The sequence below is a fragment of the Salarias fasciatus genome, chromosome 10 (assembly GCF_902148845.1).
Source record: "Salarias fasciatus chromosome 10, fSalaFa1.1, whole genome shotgun sequence".
Lineage (NCBI taxonomy): Eukaryota > Metazoa > Chordata > Actinopteri > Blenniiformes > Blenniidae > Salarias > Salarias fasciatus.
In genome coordinates, this window is record NC_043754.1 from 25,136,893 (window position 1) to 25,160,671 (window position 23,779).

At 50.9% G+C, this 23,779-nt stretch overlaps 4 protein-coding genes across 5 annotated transcripts; 2 read left to right on the forward strand and 2 right to left on the reverse strand.

Annotated features, from left to right (window-relative positions):
* Positions 1 to 356: 356 nt before the first annotated feature.
* On the reverse strand, positions 357 to 2,305 carry styxl1 (serine/threonine/tyrosine interacting-like 1). The gene is made up of 8 exons (XM_030101275.1): positions 2,200 to 2,305; positions 2,062 to 2,123; positions 1,802 to 1,901; positions 1,591 to 1,724; positions 1,309 to 1,454; positions 1,117 to 1,220; positions 733 to 845; positions 357 to 504 (listed from the first exon to the last, which is right to left on the reverse strand). The coding sequence occupies exons 1-8, from the start codon at positions 2,303 to 2,305 to the stop codon at positions 373 to 375; spliced, it is 897 nt and encodes a 298-aa protein (XP_029957135.1). The 3' UTR covers positions 357 to 372.
* Positions 2,306 to 3,438: 1,133 nt separating this feature from the next.
* On the forward strand, positions 3,439 to 8,793 carry LOC115395644 (hepatocyte cell adhesion molecule-like). Its single transcript, XM_030101273.1, has 7 exons — positions 3,439 to 3,590; positions 4,641 to 4,982; positions 6,429 to 6,710; positions 6,913 to 7,006; positions 7,087 to 7,160; positions 7,244 to 7,317; positions 8,078 to 8,793. Exons 1-7 carry the CDS (start codon positions 3,518 to 3,520, stop codon positions 8,225 to 8,227), a joined length of 1,089 nt encoding a protein of 362 aa, XP_029957133.1. The 5' UTR covers positions 3,439 to 3,517; the 3' UTR covers positions 8,228 to 8,793.
* A 430-nt stretch (positions 8,794 to 9,223) lies between these two features.
* On the forward strand, positions 9,224 to 18,584 carry gemin5 (gem (nuclear organelle) associated protein 5). 2 transcript variants are annotated; one of them, XM_030100725.1, is made up of 28 exons: positions 9,224 to 9,471; positions 10,280 to 10,434; positions 10,527 to 10,708; positions 10,776 to 10,927; positions 11,041 to 11,139; positions 11,215 to 11,347; positions 11,469 to 11,631; positions 11,735 to 11,947; positions 12,081 to 12,166; positions 12,402 to 12,484; positions 12,602 to 12,729; positions 12,859 to 12,932; positions 13,012 to 13,196; positions 13,288 to 13,427; positions 13,505 to 13,676; positions 13,756 to 13,956; positions 14,027 to 14,086; positions 14,163 to 14,288; positions 14,372 to 14,467; positions 14,690 to 14,827; positions 15,262 to 15,409; positions 15,495 to 15,614; positions 15,687 to 15,897; positions 17,150 to 17,404; positions 17,488 to 17,650; positions 17,729 to 18,116; positions 18,204 to 18,315; positions 18,382 to 18,584. In XM_030100725.1, the coding sequence occupies exons 1-28, from the start codon at positions 9,330 to 9,332 to the stop codon at positions 18,544 to 18,546; spliced, it is 4,290 nt and encodes a 1,429-aa protein (XP_029956585.1). In that variant the 5' UTR covers positions 9,224 to 9,329; the 3' UTR covers positions 18,547 to 18,584. The 2 variants fall into 2 exon arrangements, with proteins under 2 accessions (XP_029956585.1, XP_029956587.1); XM_030100727.1 differs by having other exon boundaries at positions 14,030 to 14,086.
* Positions 18,585 to 19,186: 602 nt separating this feature from the next.
* Positions 19,187 to 22,875, reverse strand: cnot8 (CCR4-NOT transcription complex, subunit 8). Its single transcript, XM_030100731.1, has 7 exons — positions 22,812 to 22,875; positions 20,843 to 21,034; positions 20,569 to 20,762; positions 20,324 to 20,485; positions 20,086 to 20,230; positions 19,898 to 20,008; positions 19,187 to 19,816 (listed from the first exon to the last, which is right to left on the reverse strand). Exons 2-7 carry the CDS (start codon positions 20,957 to 20,959, stop codon positions 19,688 to 19,690), a joined length of 858 nt encoding a protein of 285 aa, XP_029956591.1. The 5' UTR covers positions 20,960 to 21,034; positions 22,812 to 22,875; the 3' UTR covers positions 19,187 to 19,687.
* Between the last annotated feature and the right edge of the window lie 904 nt (positions 22,876 to 23,779).

A 23,779-nucleotide genomic window follows, 5' to 3' on the forward strand; every position in this document is an offset into this window, starting at 1 on the left:
TGCTGCGTTCACGGCCGAAACGCAACAGTAGTGCTGCGTTCATGGTGCAAATAACAGAAACGGACAACACAGTGCTGTTTTTCAAGCAGTGTTGGTCAGCACGTGTTTTGTATTTTTAGAGCAGATATTACGCAACAGCTGGCATCTCCAACATGGTCATCACCCCCGGTTCAGCCCTACATGGACTGAGGTACAAGTTGTACCTTTCATATATTTCATGACTGAGGCGGTGCTCAGAAAACAAATCCCATCACTTCTATTTTCTGTACAGACATTTATTAAATGCTTCGGAGTCACAAAATATTAAAAAAAAGAAACACCTGTCAGAGGATTCAGCACTGAGCCACATTGTGGGCATATCTGGGCCCTTTGCTAGAAATAAGGCTGGGAGATGTCAGTGAGATTCGTTCCCTTGATGTGAAGCTCCCAGTTGAAGAGCTGCTGCAGAAACCCACTGTTGGGTCTCATCGAGGGCTTACACTTGAGCACGGACTTCCAGGCCTCCTGAAACAATTAGAACGAGAAAAAAATGCATTGTAAACGTCAAAGTATGTGTTGTTTATATGTGATTTGAGATTAATTCCACAATATGACCCCACAAATAGACATTTTATTACATTCTTCATCAAAACACGTGGTAAGTAACAGCATATTACACTCTGAAAATCTATCTTTGCTGCTTATATTCTCTTTTATGGGAAAAATCTAACATTTTTAGGGAACGTCACTGACATCCAGTGTGTATTTGAAGTGGTGCATGAGAAAAGCGATGGCCACAGCGCTGCAGCGGCTTCGACCCAGCCTGGAAACGATCAGGACGCGTGAGCCCACATCCAAGTTTGATTCTGAAAACACAGAATGAAGATGTCTACAGCAATCAGTTTCAAGTTTCAGCCATTCATCTTCTCTCATATGAACATTTTATTGAAAAATTTGATTAATAAAATGCAAAAAAAAACTTGACTTCATGCATGTTAACAAACCAACCAATTGAATGTGCCTTTTCCCATTCAAATGAGGAGATGCAGCGATCCTCTGATTTAAGAATCATGCATGTTAAATCTGTGTTTGCATTTCTAGTAATCAAAACAACCCCTAAAATTCAGCATACCTTACCAATAAAGCAACAAATCTTTTCAAAACTTGAATATAAGTCAGAAGTCACTGAGTCCTCCAGGGGGATGTTCAGCATGGCGTGTGTCCCATGAGCAAATCCAGACCTAAAAGACAAAGCAAGACACAAGAAACAGGTGATCTGGAAGAGAAGACAAAGGGAGGAGATGTGCTGAACAGTGAGAGTGTTCTGACTCTGGAGCGCCGCTCTGCGAGATGTGGACCACCGCTCTGACTTTCAGGTCTCTCAGGACGCTGCCGTCCCTGCCTTGACTCAGGTCTCCCATGTACAGCAGCCCCGGGATGACCTCCACTGGGTAGACCTTCAGGTTTTCCAGCTCCTTTACTTAGCAGCAGTTTTAGAAAAAAAGAAATACACAAGTACCACAGTGGCATCTAATTCCAAAGCTTCAGAGTAACTGCCTGCAGATTTCATTGACAGAAGTGTAAGATGTTGGCTGGACGAGTCCGTTTTACCGTCATGGTATAGAGAATCTTCTCGGTCCTCAGGAACGTGTACATCGCCGAGAACCTCTGGAAGCCTCCTCTCAGGATGAGCACCGGATTGAGGCTCATCTTTTCCAGGACCCGAGCACAGAGCGCCGCTCTGCCTGCAACCACAGCGACACAGCGTCTCACCTGCGGCCCGGGTGACGGGCGGCGACCCGCTGCCTCCCGGCCGGCGCACCTCCATCCTGAACGGAGCTGCTGCTGCTGTCGTAGACCACCACCTGCTGCATGCTGTCCACCTCCACCCACTCCGGCAGGAGCAGCGTCCCGGCTGAGCTCTGGAAGGTAGCACATGGGAGACTTCACGTAGTGTGATGATTCAGGGTCCAATGGAAGACAAATCACAACAGGAAAATGGTCTATCCGAGTCCAACCAGCTGTTCTTTGTCTCACGCTGAACCACATTCAGTCATGATGAAACTGAAAGCGTTCCCGTACCATTTGGACATTTTTAGCCGTGATAATGTGGCTCGTGTGGTAGTCTTGACTTTCACGAGCGTCTGGAGAAACAGATGAAACGTGATGAATCAAAGCGTGAACACCTCCCTGTGCAGCCTGTGCTCGGTGCTGAGTTACCGATCAGGTAGAGGTAGTTGACCTCCGCCAGCCGGGACACGCCGCCTCGCCGCTGGTTCAGCAGGTTGTAGAGCTCTGAAGGCTCGCAGAGCCTCACTGCCGCCATCAGAGCGGCGAGAGCCAGAGGAAAGCTCCAGGAACAGGGAAGGCTCCTCTGCTGGGTCACTGCAACATCCAGACAGCTGCCATCTGTTTGGATTCTGTTGCTAGGCAACTCAGAAAGGATCCTCATTGGTGGTTTGTTATGACGTCATGCCTTAAAGTGACAGATACAGTTTTTAAACTATCATATTTACTGACACTATTATGTTTGTTGGTTCTTTCTTTCGTATTTAATTAATTGATAAACAATAGCATAAAAAGTGATTTAAAACAGAAAAAAAACATTTGAACTCTAATTTTAGATCCTTACAGTTTTCTCTCTCTATTCCTCTTATATCTGGGGTGTCAAACATAAGGCTTATGGGCCAAAACCAAGAAAGCTGTCAAAACGTCAAAGAAAACAGATTTTTTTTTTCCTTAAAGAAAACTTCTTCAGACGAGACCTGAGCTAACTAGCATTAGCTTCAGAGTCACGCTGTCAGGGTGAGTTTGTACAATAGCATGAAGAGATGCTCCTTGGACGTTTCACTCTATTTTACACCAGAAGCTTTCATTAAAGTTGTCTTCATGCTGAGATTGGAATCATTTTCAGTGCTAACTGTTGTACGTACATCAAAAACTGGACGGATGTTTTCAGGATGAAAGAATAGTCATATAAAGCTGTTTGTCCCTTTGTTGCTTATATTAGTTATGTTTGTAACAAGCTAGCTCCCATCATCAACACCTATATGTGAATGTATGTGATTAAGCAGACCCAGCGATGTGTTCATGTCTGATATGATGAATATATTATAAGATACCATGAGTCATGCATATAATACAATACAAGAAAAAACAACTATTGCAAAAAAATCATCATCTTCAATTTAATTATAAAAAAAGTTGACAAAAAAATGAATTGTGTATAAAATCATGCTACAAAGGATAAACTTGTACTTTCTTTCACTTTTCCTTTGAGAAAGTTTGCAAAAATACACACTCGAATACCAACGTGTGACATAACGCGATTGTTTTTTCCTGCAGAAATGTGGCTCTTGCTAAACACACGTAACACATATCCAGACACACACACTTTTGTCCTGCCTGTGCAGTGGCTTTTGGAGAACAACATGTACTCAGTCCCAGCCGAGCCTGAATGAATGACTGTGTCCTCCGTCCGCCCAGAGCGGCCAATCATGCTGCTGGTCTGGGACGAAAACAAAGCTTCAGACCCAAGATGAAGGCCCAGAGGGAAGCCGGGCTGTTTCACCACATCCCGATGCTTCTGTGTTTTGCTTTCTTCAAATCAGGTATGTCACTTTTACGTCTGCTTTTTAATGTGCTGCAACCTGATAGAAAGTAGGTTTCATGCACAGGTCTGAAAGTAATTTACTTCTTGCATTCTTTGCAAAGATGCAGATTATCTGAGAATATCTGTTAAATTATAAAAAGAACTGTTTACTGTCTGACTTTTGCCCTCTTCTTCAGCTTGAGAGGTTTACATAAAAACAATCAGAGGATACAAACATGGAAAATGCCAAATTTTGAATAATATAACCAGTAATGAATGAGATCTGTTTGCTTGATTTTATCACAGAAAGGAGGAAAATGAAGAAAGTTAGATTTTACACTTATTTCCTTTCTTTGGAAGAATAGAAGATAAAATGTTTAAAAACAAGGTGTTTTGATCGATTCAGCTTATTTTGAACAATATTGCATCTTCTCTGGCACCTCTCCGTTATGTTGCATGCTCTTATGAACTGCTGTGTAATATTGCATCATCTTATTTGCCGTTAGATAAGGTTCTCAATTCCTATATAACGCTCTAATTTGCTATATAACGTTGCATCATCTGTATCTGCAGCAGTAAAGTGTGGGGGCAGAAAATATGAGGTCAGTTTGAATAAATTCTCTAAAAATTGACAAAGGTGCTTTTTGTGGCGTTAGCCTGCGATCGGGGCTGTGTTGGGCCGTGTGGGTGATTTCAGTCTCGTGCCCACCCCCACCCCGTGCCAACGGCCTGTACCAGAAGCGCTGCTGCTCCCAGATGCTTTCAGCTGGAGTCACTGAGCCGTTCTGTTTCTGCAGAGCCAGCACGGCGTCTCGATTGCCCCCAGTGTCCTTTTCATGAACCGCCAAGAAAGGAAATCTGAACAAACAATCGCTACTTTTGTTGGTATAAAGCAGGCCCATCCCTGAGACGGACAGCTGTTGCTATGGAAACGTGGACCCAGTGTCCTGCAGTGATGGGGTGTGGTGCTCCAGTAAACTGCAATAATTATCAGAGAGCATAACGCAAGAAACCCACAGTCTGAACCAGTGAAATGTCATGAAACCCAGCGCTGGTCCTTGTCCTGCAGGAGGGGTGCTGGCCGTGAACATGACCATCCCCAACACCCTGCTCAGAGGCACGGCGGGCGGCGAGGCCCTCCTGTCGGTCCGCTACAACAGCTTCAGCCTGGACCCGCCCGTCATCAAGTGGCAGCTGAAGAGAGAGAAGTCCATCACGGTGGTGCAGTCCATCGGGACCGACATCATCGGGACCCCCAGGCCCGAGTACCGGGACCGGATCCTGGTCTTTGAGAACGGGACCCTGCTCCTGCACAACCTCAGGCTGTCCGACGAAGGGATTTACGACGTGGAGATCTCCATCACAGATGACACGTTTCCAGGAGAAGGAAGCATCACACTGACAGTGGACGGTAGGAGAACACACACACTCACACACTCACACACACTCATATGAGCCAGCTTCAGTTTGATGACTTTCTCAAACACATCGTCTGGCTTGCTTTCAAGATTCTCCAAATGTCCACAATTCTGGTGCCCTTCAGTTCAGATATGTGTGAAAGTCCATAGAGTTTTGCCATTTTCTTACAGTTTGAGCAGCGTCTTCATGCACAAGTGAAGCAGTTTATACATCAAGAGCATTCAAACATGTGGTGCGCAGACCCCATTCGGGACAGCAGGGTGATTTCTAATGCAAAGAATTAAACATGTTATCAGTGGTTTTTCTGCACATTCTCTAGGATTTGTGCTGATCGAAGCTTCTCCTGGTCCACAGTTACAGCCGTATACCACACCATCATCTGCATCAGCTGAGACCCTGAGACAAAATCAGACAACGGGATTTGGGGAAAATGACTGTCATGTAAACAGAGCCTAAGACCCAGAACTGAACGGCAGATGACAACAGTATGACAGTGAAGGAGATTCAAATAAATTGCATTAGCATCATTGCAATGGTCACGAGGGGAGTTTGTGAGTATGTGCCTACATAAGGCTGCAGAAATCTAAATATTTCAGTTCAATCTGAACATTTTAGAGAATTACTCATGTTTCTATATTGCAGGTATGAGAGAAAATAGAGGGCTTGGTATTTGAAGGTTATTATTTCACCCATCAAATTGAGTTGTATGTCTTCACTGAACTGAGATTGGCTCTTGTATTAAAAGTATGAAAAAACCCCCAAGGTTTCTTTTCAGGTTAAACACTGAAATCCAGCAGCAAGTTAACATCATACTGAGATGAAACCAGTAGTCACTGACATGGCTCAAGGGCTGGGAGTCAACCCGGAAACAGGGAATAAGAACAGGCTGAAAACAAGCAGAAGAGCAGGACAGAGCTCTGATTGTCGCGGATGCATATCTCTGCGCTCCTGTCAGATTTTATCGGTTTCCACTCCGCTTGGACAGTGGTGGGTTTTCCCTCATGTGGATGATGGATGGTTTTACACACCAGCAGAGGTGTTTGTGGTTGGGTGAAGAGGCTTCTGCTCAGGCTGTGGGTGGATGAAACTATGCTGGGAATCATGTGAAGCCATCTGACTCCATTAATCACAGTTTGCACTTCGTTTGTCTGATGTTGGGTTTGACAGTAAAGTAAATGGCTAAGATTTCAATATAAAGTCAATTTTAATGGTACAAAATTCAGTGAAATGTCCAAAAAAAAACCCCCACTTCTCTACAAGTTTTTACATATTACAAAGCTTTGAGGCTAACGCTGGTTAGTAAAGATAGTTAGCGTTCAGCTGGAGCCTCTGCTGTGTCGTGTCTGCCACTCTTGAGAAATTTATTCAGAAAAAAAAAATGTTTTCTTTGGAATCTTAACAGTTTGTTTGTCACTCCTTGTCTGCTGTCCATGTCCAGAGTCGATCTCCAAGCCCTTCATCCACATGGACACGTCCTCCATACTGGAGCTCAGTGAAAACATCGTCCTCAACTGTTCCCATGACAACGGGACCAGGACCACGTACCGATGGTTCAAAGGCGGGAAGCCGCTGAGCAACGTGACCAGGTTCACGCTGTCGCCCGATCAGAAGTACCTGACCATCTCGCGGGTGGTGATGGCCGACGACGACCTGTACAGCTGCAGCGTGGAGAACCCGGTGGGCAACATGAGCAGCCTGCCCCTCCGGCTGACCGTCTACAGTGAGTGATCACGGACCGTCAAAGAGCTGTACAGCCGGGCACTCCGGTCTGGCTGGCTGTAAAATCAAGTTTTTAGAGGCACAGTTATCACAAAAAGCATGTCAATAGCAGCAGGTCTGTCCCCTGTCCCTGCCTCACTCATGCTCATCATGGATGATTGAATGTCTCTCCAGTAACTCCCTCCTTCCGTCTGTATTTCCAGGGAGAAGTTCTCTGTATATCATCCTTTCCACAGGAGGCATCTTCCTCCTCATCACTCTGGTGACAATATGTGCCTGTTGGACTCCCTCAAAAAAGTATCACTGAACTCCAAATCGCTCACAATCCAGCTTCAGAAAAGACAAACATACAGTCAGTGGTTACTTCTGTCTTTTAGGAAGAAACATCCACCTCGAACGCACCTGTCCAGGTTTTATGAGCAGCCTGGTCACTCTCTGATCAACCAAACAGGTGAAGTATGATCAGCTCTGATGGAAGGTAGAAGGTGAAATGAAGTTGGTCTGATCTGTCTCAATGTGCTGCTTTGTTCACAGATGATGGACTTCCTAAGATTCCAGAGCGCAACGGGATTAATTCAGTCACTTCGCTTTACATCCTGCAGCATAAGGTGACTTTAATCTACAGCCTGGTTTTACTACAGCGAACAGCACGCTACACCATCAATGAACATTCAAGAGACTCTTCAGTTCAAGCTGCAGCCAATCAAACAACACATTGAAGTGACGCAGACATTCACCTTGATGACCTGCTGAAGGCCTTTGACTCCGTCTGTAGTGCACGATATTGTGTATCTTTCAAATAATACTTTAATAATTTTGATGATTTCTTATGTAAATGTAAGAAAGTGGAAAGTTTATTAAAAGATTACAGGCATTTTGAAAAGAGACACATCCAGGCCATCATCACACTACTAAAAACCGTCTTCTCTCCTTAACCTTCTGAATCCCTGGTGCTTTCTGGTGTTTTTTTTTTTTTTTTTTTTTTTTTTGCTTCTGCCACGTGTATCTCTGCACCTTTATAGATTCAGGTCAACCATGGCTATGAGCTGATGGAAGGCCCCCGTTTACACGACGATTTCAAGTGAAAACGCGAAAATTTAGCTGTGTTTTTAAGTAGCCTCGTAAACCAGTCCCGCCCACTCCACATCCACATTTCAATTTAGTATCAGGGGTGATTCTTATAGCGGCTCCTAGCAAGGCCTTCATGTAAATGACTTTTAAACCTTGTGTGAACAATGTCATTTTTCAAGATGGGAAATGTCTGTTTCAGTAGATACCTGGCTATGAGTAAACATGGCCCAGAACTGGAGAAACGGTGGTCTTGCATGGAGTCCGGCCACGCTGAGCTGCTGTCATGCTGTTTTGCAGGATCCCTCCATGGACGACTCCTCCAGCAACAGTAACGGCTCTCCCTCTGAATTCGACAGCCCGCCGCGCTACAACGGCTTCTCCAAGTATCCCGGCTCTCTCAAGCAGTCGAACGGGTCTCCTGCCCGCACCTCCTATCGGAACAGCTGATCGTCCGTCAGCTTTCAGTCTGATAGGAAGTGGGAAGTCTTAACGTCATGTACGGCACTTCAGCCACCTGGGAAACAGCTCACCTCTACTTTCTAGGTTTCTACGGTGTCATTTTTTTCTTTTGATGGAAGTGGAATGTGAATATCAGACACTTTTTAAAATTAGTGGCACAGCCTGGGAAGAAACATGACTCTGAAGCCTGTTTTTTCATTGTTGACTACATTAAGCCCTAGGTTTGGCAAAAGGTGAGTTGTGTGCATGAAGGTTGTGTCAGGAAAAGTGGAACTGTCCAGATGATAACAAATGTCATGTACATTTCGGATCTGCTACTAGTACTTCTGCAATGTGTGAGATTTTTCTATACTTTTCTGTGAAATCCAATAGATACTTTGTGGAATAATAAGAATTCGTCTTTCACTTCTAATAGATGGTTTAATCGTGGTGTCAACACAAAGGGAAAGACAAAGCCTGGTTTCAGTTTTATACATGAATAAACTGTGAAATCCTTTGAAGTCTGTTTTAGTTGTGTCTTGGAGCGCCTGTGAATCTTTGGGTGTGGCAAAGCCTCCTGTTGTAACTAAGTGTGATTTTACTTGTACTGACTGAGGAATAAAATATTTTTATGTATAGAATAAAACTCCTGCAGTTATTTGTGCACAGTCATGTATTCAGTACTAAAAACAATTAAATTATGTTTTTGAATGTCTCACTAAAGCAGCCTGGGAGGATGATCTCACTGCAGCAGTTGCATTCAGGTACCACATAATAATAAAGAAAACTCTGACATTTAATCTTTGGAAATGAAAAGAGACGACGAGGAGTTTCGTTGAGGTGAGGTTAGCTTCCTTTCACGCTAGGCTCATAATCTGCTTTAAGCTGTACAAACATAAAAACAGCCCAAAATATTTCTTGGATTGAATCGATCTAAATATTTTTGGTCTAACGGGGCTTCCGTAGCCGGCCGACTTTACGACACCACGCCGGCCGTACGGCAGTGATTGTCGTAGCCGCGACGGTTCGGAAAACATGTGAGAAGTTCAGGTTGGACTTTCAAAGACTTTTTATCCGTTCGGAACCCAGCTGGAAGCCCGCCGCAGGCGCCATGCACGAGCGGCTGCTTCCCGCCTCCCCGAACTGGTACTTCTCGCGCTGCAGCGACGTGAGCAGCGGAGGGTTGCTGGGGGTCGGAGCCAAAAACCTCATCTATTTGATTGACGTGTCTGCATCCGCGTGCAGGGTCTCAGGTGAGTCTGGACCGGAGCGAGCTCTCCGGGATTTCCCGGACCGGGTGGTCTCAGGGGGGGGGTCTGGACCGGAGCGAGCGCTCCGGGATTTCCCGGACCAGGCGGTCTCAGGGGGGTCTAGACCGGAGCGAGCGCTCCGGGATTTCCCGGACCAGGTGGTCTCAGGGGGGTCTGGACCGGAGCGAGCGCTCCGGGATTTCCCGGACCAGGTGGTCTCAGGGGGGGGGTCTGGACCGGAGCGAGCGCTCCGGGATTTCCCGGACCAGGCGGTCTCAGGGGGGGTCTGGACCGGAGCGAGCGCTCCGGGATTTCCCGGACCAGGTGGTCTCAGGGGGGTCTGGACCGGAGCGAGCGCTCCGGGATTTCCCGGACCAGGTGGTCTCAGGGGGGTCTGCTGCTCCTGGACTGGAGGCTTCACTGTTTGACCTGTCAGGCAGGTACAGGGTGATTAATCCCTGATCACAGGCTCGCAGGTGTGATGGTTGATTAACACCAGTAAAATAAAACTTTACTTTTAAAATATTTTCTTGCCAATAATTTCAATATTCCTTGGAATCTCATAGTTTAGATGGATGAGCTTCCTGTTGGGTGAACTCTAGGGGATATGGTGGCTTTGATAAACTTTGATCATGATGATTAGATTTATCTTATATAATTAGAAGTTTTATGCATTTTTCCACTTCAACCTGACAAGACTTGTGTTTTTCTAAAGGGGGTTTCTTTACTGTTGGTGCAGCTCAGTGATGTCTTCCTGTGTGTGTTGTGTGTGTGTGACATCCTGAACGCGGCCTTGGTGTGTGTCCTGCAGGGAAGCTGGTGGGCCATAAGGACCTGGTGTCGGGCTTCTCCTTCTGCCAGCAGCCGGGACAGAGTCACCTCTGCGTCAGCACCGCCGTCGACGGCGCCCTCCGATTCTGGGACTCCAGCTCGGCGGAGCTGATCAGAGAGCATGCCGCTCATCAGGTGACCGTCGCCCTGCTCTCCCTGTGAGCCCTGCTCTCCCTGGGAGAGAGCATCTTCCTCCGGCGTCTGACCGAGTCGTGTCCTCCTGGCAGAACCCGATCTCCGCGGTGCACTGGTCGCCCGCGGACAAGAACCTGGTGGTGTCGGGAGACGAGAAGGGCGTGGTGGCGTGCCACTGGTACCACACCGGAGACGCCGCCAGCTTCTTCCCCGAGCCGCGGCCCGTCTTCTGCCTCAGCTGCTCCCCCCACAGCTGGAGCCTGGTGGCGGTCGGGTAAGCAGGAGACGCCGGAGGTCCACTCGGCGACAAACGGCGGCTCAAAGCCGGAATCTGTCCGCAGGTACAAGGACGGCATGATCGTGCTGATTGACGTGAGTAAGAAGGGCGAGGTGATCCACCGCCTGCGTGGACACGACGACGAGATCCACTCGCTGGCCTGGGCGCCGCGGGCTCACGAGGACGCGCTCTGCCACCGGCCCGAGGACGGCGAGGGTAACGCTAACCTCTCTGCTTCGCTCGCCGTGTGGCGTCTTCGTTTAGAACTTCTACTCAGTTCCTCCTGGTTCTGAGTGAAGAGATGCTGAATTCCCCTCGCTCTGCTGCAGCCGCCAACGGAGTGAGCGCCGCGGAGGAGAAGGGCTGCTTCCTGGCGTCCGGGAGCCGAGATCAGACCGTGAGGATCTGGAGCAGCGCCCGGGGGAAAGGTGAGAGTACTGACTTCGTCCTGCTGGGGGGGGTTCTGGAGGACTCCGTTCTGACTCCGTCCTGCTCCCGTCCAGGCGTGATGACCCTGAAGCTGCCATATCTGAAGAGGAGAGGCTCGGCCGTCGACCCCGGGGTCAAGGAGAGGCTCTGGCTGCACGTGCACTGGCCGAAGGGACGAGCCACTCAGCTGGTGTCCAGCTGCTTCAGGTGCCTCAGAGCCGCCGGGGGGGTCGGGGGGGTCGGGTTCTGTGTTCAGTGTGAGGGCTGCGTTCGTGGAAGATTCCTTCTATACTGTCGATGGGTGTGTGTTCTCCGGTCGCGTCTCCAGCGGGGAGCTGCTGCTGTGGGACCTGACCCGAGGCGGGAAGCAGCGCTGGACTCTGCTGGGCGCGTCGGCCGAGGGCCAGAACCACAGCCGGATCGTCTTCAACATGAGCTCCGTGCAGCTGCAGGACCGAGAGCTGCTGCTCAGCACCTCCATGGACAGAGAGGTCTCACACACACACACACACACACACACACACACACACACACACACACCCCGCCTCCTCGCCGCCCGCTGACGGCCTGTGCTGGTTTCGTGCCGCTGTCCAGATCAAGTGCTGGGACCTGGCCTCTCTGGACTGCTGCTGGACTCTGCCCACCATGGGGGGCACGGTCTACGCCCTGACCTTCTCCCCGGTGGGCCTGGGCTGCCTGGCCGTGGGCGTCGGAGACAACATGATCCGGGTGTGGAACACGCTGTCCACGCAGAACCAGCACGACATCCGGACCCTTTGGCAAGGCATCCGTTGTAAAGTCTCCGCGGTACGACGCCTCTGTCACAGCTCCCTGGAAAAATGCATCTTCCTCCTGTAACGTCCAGGTTCTGGAGCGTCTCTCTGTCTTCTCGGAGACCTTCGATAACGTGACCGTTGGCTCTAACCGTTCCTCCCTCCAGCTGGCCTGGCACCCGACCAGAGAAGGCTCCCTGGCTTTTGGGACGGACGACGGTAAAGTGGGAATCTACGACGTCTTCGCCAACAAGTAAGACACCGTTTCTCAGCTTTTGGACTTCTGCTGACTTCATCTTTCAGTCTCACTCTTTTTCTCCGACTCCCAACCCAGATTATTAGATTACAGATTATAGATTAGATATGATTCCTACTGAAAGGCTTTACTGGTGACATGGACACACACACACACACACACACACACTTGGCCTGGATGCTACGCCTTGGGGATGGACATGTGGTGATCTGGTTGTTCCTCCTCCCCTCAGGCCTCCTCAGATCTCCAGCTCCTACCACCGCAAGACCGTCTACACCCTGGCCTGGGGGCCCCCGGTGCCCCCCCTGTCCTCCGGTCAGTCCCTCTGACTGAGACACCAGTGTCTGGGAAAGGCTGGAGCATCTCATGGACTGGCTGGACGTGTGTGTGTGTGTGTGTGTGTGTGTGTGTGTGTGTGTGTCGCCCCTACAGGAAAGCCGGCCGCCCTCAGCCTGTACAGCTGCGCCGGAGAAGGCGTCATCCTGCAGCACGACCCGTCCAACCTGAGCGGCGAGGCGTCGGACATCGACAGGCTGATCCGGGACACCAACGACATCAAGGTGGGCCTGACGGGGTGAGGGTCACCGCGTGACCTCTGTGACCTCTGACCCTTCACGCGCGCGCCGAGGCCTCGACGTGTTCTCAGGAGAAAACTTCAGAGTGCGATCGTGACCTTTGCCCCTCAACAGCACAAGCTGTCTCCGCACACCGACCTCAGCTGGAAGCCGGACGGGAGCGTGGTCGCCGTGGGCAACGAGGACGGGTGAGCGAGCGGCTGGTGTGGGCGGGGCGGGGCGGAGGGGAGTCTTCCTGTCGCTGACCCGGTGCCGTCGCTCTCCCAGCTGCATCGAGGTGTTCCAGGCCCCCGACCTCCGGCTGCTCTGCAGCATCCAGCAGCACCACAAGACCATCAACGCCCTGCGGTGGCACCCCGGCGCCGCTGCCGCCGCCGCCGGGCTGCACGGCCTGCTGGCCTCCGGGTCCAGCAACGCCGTCGTCTACGTGCACGACCTGCGCTCCGTGATCGGTGAGGGCTCCCGGCAGCGGTGTGCGTGTGTGCATGTGTGTTTGTGTGTGTGGTGAGCTGTGAAACGTGACGCTCTGCCTCCGGGTTGCAGAGAACCCTCCGGAGAGCCCGGCCGTGCTGACCGAGCCGTACCGCCGCCTGGCGGGTCAGACGGCCAAGATCACCGGCCTGGCCTGGAGCCCCCACCACAGCGCCCGGCTGGTCACCGCCTCGTACGACGGCACGGCTCAGGTCAGGACCGCCGCCGCCGCCGCCGCCGTCCCGACGGCGCCGCGTCTCTTCTCCAGCGTGGATCTGCTGCGTTTCAGGTGTGGGACGTCCTGGAGGAGGCGGCGGTCGCTAACTACCGCGGCCACGTGGGCTTCCTGCTGAGCGTGGACTGGTCCCCCGTGGACCCGGACGTGGTCTGGACCGGGGGGCGGGACTTCACCGTGCAGGAGTGGCGCGTGTCCAGACAGGAGTTCACCAAGCCTCCCATGGGTGACTTGAAACGCAGACGGCCCGGCCCCGCCCCCCCGGCGCCACGCGGCCCGGTGTAACCGCCGCTCCTCCCCCTCAGGCAAGAAGATGGCCGGGCTGAAGGAGAAGATGAAGACCAACCCGCAGCTGAAGAAGAAGAAGACCAAGAAGAAGCAGGAGGAGTCCGGAGAGGGCGCCGCCGCCACGCCGGAGCCCGGCGGAGACGCCGGGTGGAGGAGGCGGGAGCCGTCCGAGGACGACGAGAAGGACGAAGCCAGCTCGTCCAGCAGCTCCGTCCCCGGTACCGCCTCCGAACCGCAGAGTTTAACGCTTCCCGCACAGCTCCAGACCTCAACACGTTTCGTTTTCAGCATCTTCTGAGACGCCGAATCATTCCTCCGCCATGACGGCGAAGCCCAGAGACAAGCCAGGTACGGAGTTTTGAGACGTGTCTCCCGGAGTCCTGGCCTGCTGGCCGTCCCGCTCTGACCTCCCGTCCGTCTGCAGACGCCGCGCTGCTGAAGAAGAAGAAGCCTCGCTCGCTGCTGCCGCTCAGCACCGCCATGGACCACCTGCCCAAAGAGACGCAGCTGCAGGACTGCGTGGCGCTGGCGTCTCTGCACAGCCAGCAGGGTGAGACTCCGTCCCAGCAGGGTGGGACAGCCGCCGTCCAGGGCAGAGCCACTTTCAGGGGTCTCTGTTCTTGTGCCTTGCAGCGCCCCCTGCAGGCTGCGTGCCGGGACGAGGAGAGCATGTTCACCTGGGGCTGTTCACTGACCGCCAGGCGCTGCACCGCCTGCTGGAGACAGAAGGTAGGTGTGTGTGTTTGTGTGTGTGTGTTCTGCAGTAATCTCACGGAGGTCAGAGTAAACAGACCATAAGTTCAGTTAGTTTAAATGTAAACTAACAGGCTAGTGTGTAATACCACTTCCTACCACAAGAGGCTGCAGTGGGTGAAGACTGCTCCAGTAAACAGGAAGTAAGTGTTTCTGTTCCGGTCCTGGATCCTGAATGTGTGTCGCTGGTGGTTCCAGAGCAGGGCCACGTGGAGGCGGGGCACTACGACTCGGTGGTGTACCTGCGGCTGTGGAGCGGAGACCTGCAGGGGGCGCTGCAGCTCGCCACGGAGAGGGGAGAGCTGAACGATCACCTGCTGTCCGTCGCTCCCATGGGTAAAGACCGACAGCGATCCAGGCCCAGCAGGGGGGGAAACTGAACATTTCACAGCTGATCTGAAACTGTTAAGACCCAGAGAGACGGAAATCACAGTGTTCCACTGAATGAAAGTTAATTGACTGAAATGAAGAGGAAAACACCTGTAAACACATTGTTGTACATACACAACTAAGGTTGCAATTTGATCCTAATTTGACAGCGTCTTTTGGTATTATTCATAGTTTCAGCCAATTAGAGCTGTTTTCTGATTGAAACTCTGTTTGGTACTGAAGAGAAATAAAAATGAAAGATCTTCATGGAGCCGCTACGGAGAAGCTGCAGAGCTCGGATCTCGAACCAGAGCTCTGAATCTCAGGGCTCTGATCTAGAACCAGGGCTCTGTTCTGGAACCCGAGCTGTGATCTGAGAGTGCTGTGTTGTGGTCCGGCAGCCGGGTTCGAGGCGTGGCGCCGGGCTGTGGAGGCCTTCGTCCAGCAGCTGTGTCTGCAGGAGCAGTACCTGAAGGCGGCGTCTCACCTGCTGTCCCTCAGCAGAGTGTACGAGGCGGTGGAGCTGCTGCGCTCGCACAAACTCTACAGGTGTGTGTGACGGTGTTGTTGTACAGCGTGGAACAGCGGAGCGTCGTCGGTATACCCGGAGTGAGAGCTTCCTCTGTGGTTTCAGGGAGGCCGTGGCTCTGGCGAAGGCCCGGCTGCCACCGGAGGATCCCGTCCTGAAGGAGCTCTTCACGTCTTGGGCCGCCGCGCTGGAGAAGGACGGACACTTGTCTGCCGCCGCCAAGTGGTGAGAAGCCACGCCCCTTGGCCACGTTGACCCAGTCCGCCCCCCGTTCGCTCACCCTGCCTCCCCCCGCAGCCACCTGGCCGCCGGAGCCGGCTTCGACGCCGCCAAGGTCATCTCCAGGAAGAGCGACGCAACCTCCATGAGGGCGGCGGCCACCGTGGCCCGGCTCTCCGGCGAGGACGCTCTGGCTCGCTCCCTGTCGCTGCGATGCGCCAAAACCCTGGCAGTGGGCCAGGACTGGACCGCCGCCCAGGAGGTGCTGAGCGCCCAGGAGGGGCTGCTGGTCAGTACTGAGGACTCCAGGGGCCGGCTCATAGAGCATCTTCCTCCTCTAGCATCAGATTATAGAGCATCTTCCTCTAACATCAGATTATAGAGCATCTTCCTCCTCTAGCATCAGATTATAGAGCATCTTCCTCCTCTAACATCCAGATTATAGAGCATCTTCCTAACATCCAGATTATAGAGCATCTTCCTCCTCTAGCATCAGATTATAGAGCATCTTCCTCTAACATTCAGATTATAGAGCATCTTCCTCCTCTAACATCAGATTATAGAGCATCTTCCTCTAACATTCAGATTATAGAGCATCTTCCTCCTCTAACATCAGATTATAGAGCATCTTCCTCCTCTAGCATCAGATTATAGAGCATCTTCCTCCTCTAACATCCAGATTATAAAGCATCTTCCTCTAACATCCAGATTATAGAGCATCTTCCTAACATCCAGATTATAGAGCATCTTCCTCCTCTAGCATCAGATTATAGAGCATCTTCCTCCTCTAACATCAGATTATAGAGCATCTTCCTCCTCTAACATTCAGATTATAGAGCATCTTCCTCCTCTAACATCAGATTATAGAGCATCTTCCTCCTCTAGCATCAGATTATAGAGCATCTTCCTCCTCTAACATCAGATTATAGAGCATCTTCCTCCTCAAGCATCAGATTATAGAGCATCTTCCTCCTCTAGCATCCAGATTACAGAGCATCTTCCTCTAACATCCAGGTTATAGAGCATCTTCCTCTAACATCCAGATTACAGCGCATCTTCCTAACATCCAGATTATAGAGCATCTTCCTCCTCTAGCATCAGATTATAGAGCGTCTTCCTCTAACATCCAGATTATAGAGCATCTTCCTCCTCTAGCATCAGATAATAGAGCATCTTCCCCCTCTAGCATCAGATTATAGAGCATCTTCCTCCTCTAACATCCAGATTATAGAGCATCTTCCTCCTCTAGCATCCAATTATAGAGCATTTTCCTCTTCTAACATCCAGATTACAGAGCATCTTCCTCTAACATCAGATTATAGAGCATCTTCCTCCTCTAACATCCAGATTATAGGAAATCACTGATTTTCTCTGTTGAAAGAAAAACTGTGTACTAAGTTTTGATCAGAAATGTTGAGTATCGGTGGAAGGTTTGTACGGATTGGTTCTAATTCATGAAGTTATTTGTGGATTTGGTTGGAATTCGGTATTTTTCAGTAACCAGTAATCCCAGTGCATTGTGGTCTTCTCTGGGCCCGCAGGTCCACCAGCTGCACCTGTCTGTGGCCGAGCTGCTGACCGCCTCACTGGAGGGGTCAGGGGTCATCCCGGCGACGCCGTGTGCGTCCTGTCACACGTGGGCGTCGCCGAGTCGTGGCGGCGGCGGCTTCCTGGACCGAGTGCGGGAGGTGTGGGACGAGCAGTGGGGCGTCTCAGCCGGACAGGCCGGAGTCCTCCTGCAGGAGCTGAAGTCCTCCGACTGCCCCCCGCCCTCCTCCAGCGTGCCGCTCCCTCAGGTAGACCCTCAGGAGGCCGCCGGCTCGCCGGGTGTGGCGCCGCGGCGGCGGGGCGGGGCTGATGACCGTGTGCTGCTGTGCAGGTCCTGCTGTACTCGTCCCTCCATGTGACCCTGGGCGTCCTGGGCTGGCTGCAGGGGGGCGGGGCCCGGCTGCTCCGGGAGCTGTGGGCGGCGCTGAGCTGGACCCGGGAGGCGGGGCTCTTCAGCGTGTCTGCAGAGCTCTGCAGGATGCTCTTCCCTCACGGTCCGTCTCAAGCCGCAGTCTGGACCCGGACCCTGGTCCTGACGAGGCTCTGATGGGATCTGTTGGTCTTCCCTCCAGGCGATGTGAGAGTTTGTTCCACTCAGGATCTGAGGCGGCTTCAGCTGGAGGAGGAGGAGGAGGAAGCTGAGGCGGCCGCCGGCAGCCTGCAGGCCTTCGTCCTTTACCACCGTCTGTATGAGGACTGGTGGGCCGGCTCTGCGGGACCCGGCGGTCCCGGAGTGCCGAACGGAGAGTGGACAGGGTCCGACGGGGTCCCGGACGCCTCGCTGCTGCTGTCCGAGCCTCACGCTTCGCTCCAGTCCTCCCAGAGGGCCGTGCGGCAGATCCAGGAGCGTCTGAGCAGCATGGTGACGCAGCACAGCCGGGCGCGGGGCCGGGAGGACCCGGAACGCCGTCCTGGCGGAGAACCTGGCTCCGCCCCGGACTCCGCCGGCGCTGGGGAACGGTGAGACCCTCCAGAGATCAACTCCCGGGATTCCTGGAGGAACAGCTGCAGGACGCGCTCATTGCTCTTGTGGTGTTTGTTCCTCAGCCCTGCGGACCAGGACCAGGACCAGGACCAGGACCAGGACTCGCTGCTGTCGCTGTCCTCCAGCATGGCCGAGCACCAGCAGCGGCTGGCCGACCTCCCGCACTCCGTCAAGGTAACGGTAACCTCACCCGGCCGCTGGAGGCCGCTCTCCCGGCCGCTGACCGCTCTCCCTCTCCAGATGTTCGCTCGTCCAGACGTGGTGGAGTGCTGCCTGCTGCTTCTGCACCGCAGCAAGTCTTCGCCGCCTCTTTCCGACGACCTCCAGCGGCGGGCCAGAGACCTGCTGCGCCGATACGGAAACACTCCGTCCGTCCAGAAAGCCTCCCGGAGATTCCTCACCTGACGCCAAAACTCCACCTGTACAGATTTTTGTTGAATAAAAACTCAGAAAGTCTTGACGTGTCTCCTCTTTGAGTTTAAATCATATTTTTGCTTCAGAACTGCCAGAATTCGGTCATGTGACTCCTGAGCTCAGACTAAACCTAAACATGGAGTTCCACAGGGTTCTGTATTGGGACCTTTACTTTCTTTGTAATTACACCAGCTTCCTGTACAGCTTAACCTCCACTGTCAGGCAGATTAAACACAAATCTATGAAACCAGTGACTCTTATGAAAACTCATCTTTAAACCCTGAAATAAGCAAAACAGTTCTGCGTTTCACAAAGGGAGCTAACTCCTGTGTAGTTTGTATTTTACCAAGATGATAAAACTGTCTTCCTGTTCTGTATCAGAATACTTCAGTGCTGAGTATTTCTGTACTTTTGAAATACTTTGGCAGTGAAACGCCGCAATGACGTCAAACCATCAAGGACGTGGTGAGGTCAGAAGGTCACCTGTCGGGGGGGGAAAGAGGGGGTACATGTGAAGTGAACACCCCCTTCCTGAAAGCCCCCAGAGCTCGGTTCACATGATCTGCTTCGGAGTAACTCCAGAGGGTCTTTGAGTGAAGGAAAAAAAAGATCACACTCTTCCATTTTCACATTGAAAATACAAAACAATTTAATATACAACAGTTTTAAAACATGTCGGATGTAAAAACAACGGCAACGACGAGACGTGTGAGCTGGACTGTTTGGGTGAGCGACGGTCGCCCCTGGCGCAGCTCCAGGCCGCTGCTAAAACTTTCTGGAAGTTCGGGGGGGAAAAAAAAAAAAAAAAAAAAAAAAGAGCTAAAACATTTTTATTTTCATCAAAATTATACATTGGAATTTACAGGCCCTTCCAGCATCAACGTAAAAGAGAGAGAGAGAGAGAGAGAGAGAGTGAGGAAGAGAGAGAGACAGAGAGGAGGATCTGAGCGGCGGTCTAAAAGGGGCAGCTGGTCCTGCCGTCCAGACCAGGCTTCAGATCATCCGGCCGTCGATTCAGTAAAACAACTAAAAAGAGGAGCGGTCCGTTGTCTCTGCAGGGGGGGGGGAGGGGGGCTGCTGGTCAGGTTTTAAAACAAGTGTTTCGTCCACTTGAAGATGAAGACGGTGAAGATCAGTGTTTGTTGTTGGTCTCCTCGGCGCCCGAGCTGGAGATACCGTTCTGCGGCTGGCTGGAGCCCGAGCCCAGGCCGTACAGCCTCCCGCAGTACTTCGCGTCGTCGATGTTGTCCTCGAAGAAGAGCTGCGGACGGAGAGGACGGCGGATGAGGACGGGGGACAGACCCGACGGCGAGCGAGAGCCGGAGCGGCCCGCGGCGTTTACCTCCTTCATCCTGAAGAACGCCATGCCCGTGAGCAGCGAGTCGGAGCCGGCCTGGTGCTGCCGGCCGATCCTCTTCAGCTCCAGCTGGTCGGCCACCTCCTGCAGGCCTCCCTGCAGACACAGCACAGGTCAGAGAGCGCCCGGCGGCGAGCGGAGGGCGCGCCCCGCCGTGGAGCCGGCCGCTCTACCTTCAGGTTCTTGCAGCTCTTCATCAGGTACTTCACGTCGTAGATGGCGGGGAAGAACAGGTTGAGGATCTGGAAGAAGTCGTGCTCCTCCTCGGGCAGCCGGGCGTCCGTCAGGAGCTTCACCAGGTAGCCGAAGTCGTAACCGCTGCAGGGCAGAGAGGAGGATTCAGCTCAGGACACAGCAGCGGGTCAGCTGAGGGTCAGGGGGGGGTCAGGAGGGTCAGCGCTCTGCCCCGACCTGTGGAAGGACAGCCACTTGACGTTTTCACACAGCACCAGCCCGGACGTCATGAGCAGCTCGGCGAAGTACAGCGTGTCGATTCCCTCCTCCTCGTGCTTCTTGAACTGCAGGCCCGAGTTCTGCAGCAGGTCTATGGAGTCCTGCGAGTACATGTCTTCTCTGGGGGGCGAGAGCAGAGCCATCAGAGCCATCAGCGCCACCGGCCACATCCCCCCGCCACACGCTGCCCGCCCAGCACCTACGTCAGGTTGAACTTGAAGTTGAACTGCCAGGTGGTGGTGCCCGGAGGGTAATCCCCGTCCTCGTTCATGAAGGTCAGGCCCAGCTGGATGATCTTCAGCAGGTCCACGTTGCAGCGCAGCAGCTGGTACTGGTAGTCCACCGTGCTGCGGAACTCTCCGATGGGCCGGACCACCACGCCGGGGAACTCTGTGTCCTGCAGAGAGGCCGGCGGTGTGATCACTGTGGAAATGAAGCGACAGCAGGGGAACCACAGCCCCTCCTCTCCTCTCTTACCATGGCGATGTAATTGTAACTCTGAATGATCTGCCGGATCTTCCTCATCTCCTCCTCCACATTGCTGGCCCAGACCTCACAGATTATCTGACTGGAATCTGTAAGTGCGGCTGGCATGTTGGCAGGTCGGGTGAAGAGCTGGAAGCCCAACGCTCCTGCTGATGACCGGGCGGCGCGATGAACCAAACAACACTGGAAACACACAACAAGAAGGACGTCAACGAATTTCAACGTACCTGCAGTCTGAATAACATCACAGGGAGGGAAATGAACCCGAACGTTCTCCAGATACCAACTAAAGCAGCACATCAAGTACAAAAACACACAGTCGGCTGGATCCTCGGTAGATGAAAGGTGTGTGTGTGTGTGTGTGTGTGTGTGTGTGTGTGTGTGTGTGTTATAATATATATTGTCACAGCTTGATTACTTCAAGTCAATAACATTAAAACGAAACACAAGAAGGAAGAGAAGAGAGTCTCCCTGATGACTGGAATCAAAGGTTGTTCATGCTAAACATGTTGGACAGATTCTTTATAGAAGTGAAGAAATACAGCTGCAGTGAGGAGGAGTGAGGACGGGAGGGGACAGCAGAGGACAGCAGAGGACAGGAGGAAGGGGGACTGTTGGGGCTCTGGGCCTGCAGCAGTAACAGGGAAAAAATAAAGAAACAGTCCAACACGGTGAAAGGAGCTGCTTTAAGTCCATCTGAACACAAACTGACCACCCGCTGGATTAGGCCTCACTACTCTCTGAATTTAAAGCATTAAACAACAGTACCAATCATTTTGACTATAAGTCATATTTTTATTGTTGTCTATTGCTTTCTGTCCTTTTCTTTCCACTCCGGTTCAGTCGGATGACCTCACCAATAGATCAATAATAACTCAAAGCTTGCTGCAGAAAGTGAAGTATCATTATCTACTCCTTTTCACTGGCCACTCCAGCTTAGTGGATGTTCTCCTCCTGTTCGTTGGATAAACTGTGTGAAACAGCACATGCACGATAACATCAACCTGCCCCGAACTGGCAATCAGCTGTGAATCAAACCAGGATTTTCCATCGATTCAACATGTCTGTCACAATCTGAAGGCAAAAATATTCAGGTGAGACTCTGTTTAAGGTCTTTCGGCACCTTTGTCTCCATCAAGTTCATTCTGTACTTTATGCAAACAGTCTAAAGAAGCGTACGCACGACCTGCACGTGGCGGCCAGATCACTGATCAATTTCAGTAGTTTTCACTACTTTCAAGTCTCGTTATTATGGTTTTATTACAAAGAACATGGATGTATGACCTACTGCAGCGGCTCCTCCACATGTTCTGCCTCAAAATGTGACTCCAGTCCGAGATCTGTTCACTTCTGTGGTTTGAAGTGGTCTGGAGCTACAACTGTGTTTTGAGTTGGTCCTTTTAACATCATCAACTCTTAGAACAATGAACCCATCTCTCAATGCAACGCTGTACAACATTTCAAAAACAAGCAAATATTTAAAGTAGACACTATATTTAAACACCCCCAACAATCTAATGCAGTGAATTACACACATTTCCGAATATCAATCTTATTCTGTTTTTTTAAATAATCCAAAAGCACGTTGATATTTACTTCAATTTAGATAAAGTCTTTGTTATTACCACTTCACTTTCACTGCTGTGGGTGTGCTGGAGGACTGCTTATTATCCCAGGTTATCAACAAATAACGCCACAGAGATAACAAGGAATGTGAACGTTACAGCTGTAGCTCAATTTAACATTTTTTACTCTTTATTGGGTGCGCAGTTGAAAACAACGAGGGACTTAGCACTTAGCTTAGCGCAAACAGCTAACAGGCTAACCACCACAATACGGAGACAGCGAGTCCCGCAGAGTTATAAAAACCCATCGATCCGGTTCTTCTTGTCCCGACAGAGCTCCGGGACCTGAAAACACTTTGAAAAGCGAGAGGAGGGAATAAAAAGAGAAGTTTTACCGGAGACGAAACCAGCCGGTTTGCGGCTTCTCTTCTTCTTCGCTTCCTTTCCGGGCACGCTTTTTCTTCTTCGTTTTGTTTTATTGGTGACGGTATAAATGTCCACACCGCCACCTTATGGGCGGCGGCGGGAACTACAGTTCAAGTATGGAATCCAGTAGACTTGAAATACTTCCAAAAAACTGCAAAATGCACAATAATTCAGCGTTACAATTCAGCCTGATGATGAGAGAAAGAGAAATATTACAAGTCATATTGATTTTTATGCTCTTTAGATCTATTTTTTCTTATGTTGGGCTTCTGTTTGTAAATATTTTCGACATTTTCTTGTTTATTCCATATCATTTATTGCATTAGGTTAAAAAAAATAAATCAATATTTGCATGAGAGTGAAACATTAAATTGATCCAAAACAGTGATTCAAAAAGTGCAGTGTCTGGTTTTTTAATGTCCGTTCCTGGTGTTTATTCATATAAAAATGTTCTGGATGTGCTCATACTTAATGCAAACAGATGTCAAGTTGAACATTTCAGATGAATTTGGTTCAAACAGATTACATATACTCACTAGAAGCACATCACAACTTTGTGGGTGTAAATTGTGTGTTTTTGCATGAGTCTGTAAGCCTTTAATAATAAATAAATCATTTTCAAAATGAAATTAATATGGGAGAAGTATTCACAGACGCATCCTGGACATTTCTTCATTCCAGCAGATCTTCAGTTATTTTAACCCTTTTTCTCATTTGGTGATCAGACTAGATCTCTTTTTATTGTCTCACTTCAGACCCAGAGGTGTTTGTTTTGTGATTTTCAGAAAAAAAAGTTTTTGAAAACCCAGATTGTTTAATGAAAAACTTTCATATAATCAGTGTAGAACACATTTTTATTTCATTAAAAAGAAAATTAATTGTGGTTGCACTGTCATTAACATCAATTCACCATCTGCAATCGACACTGAATATATCT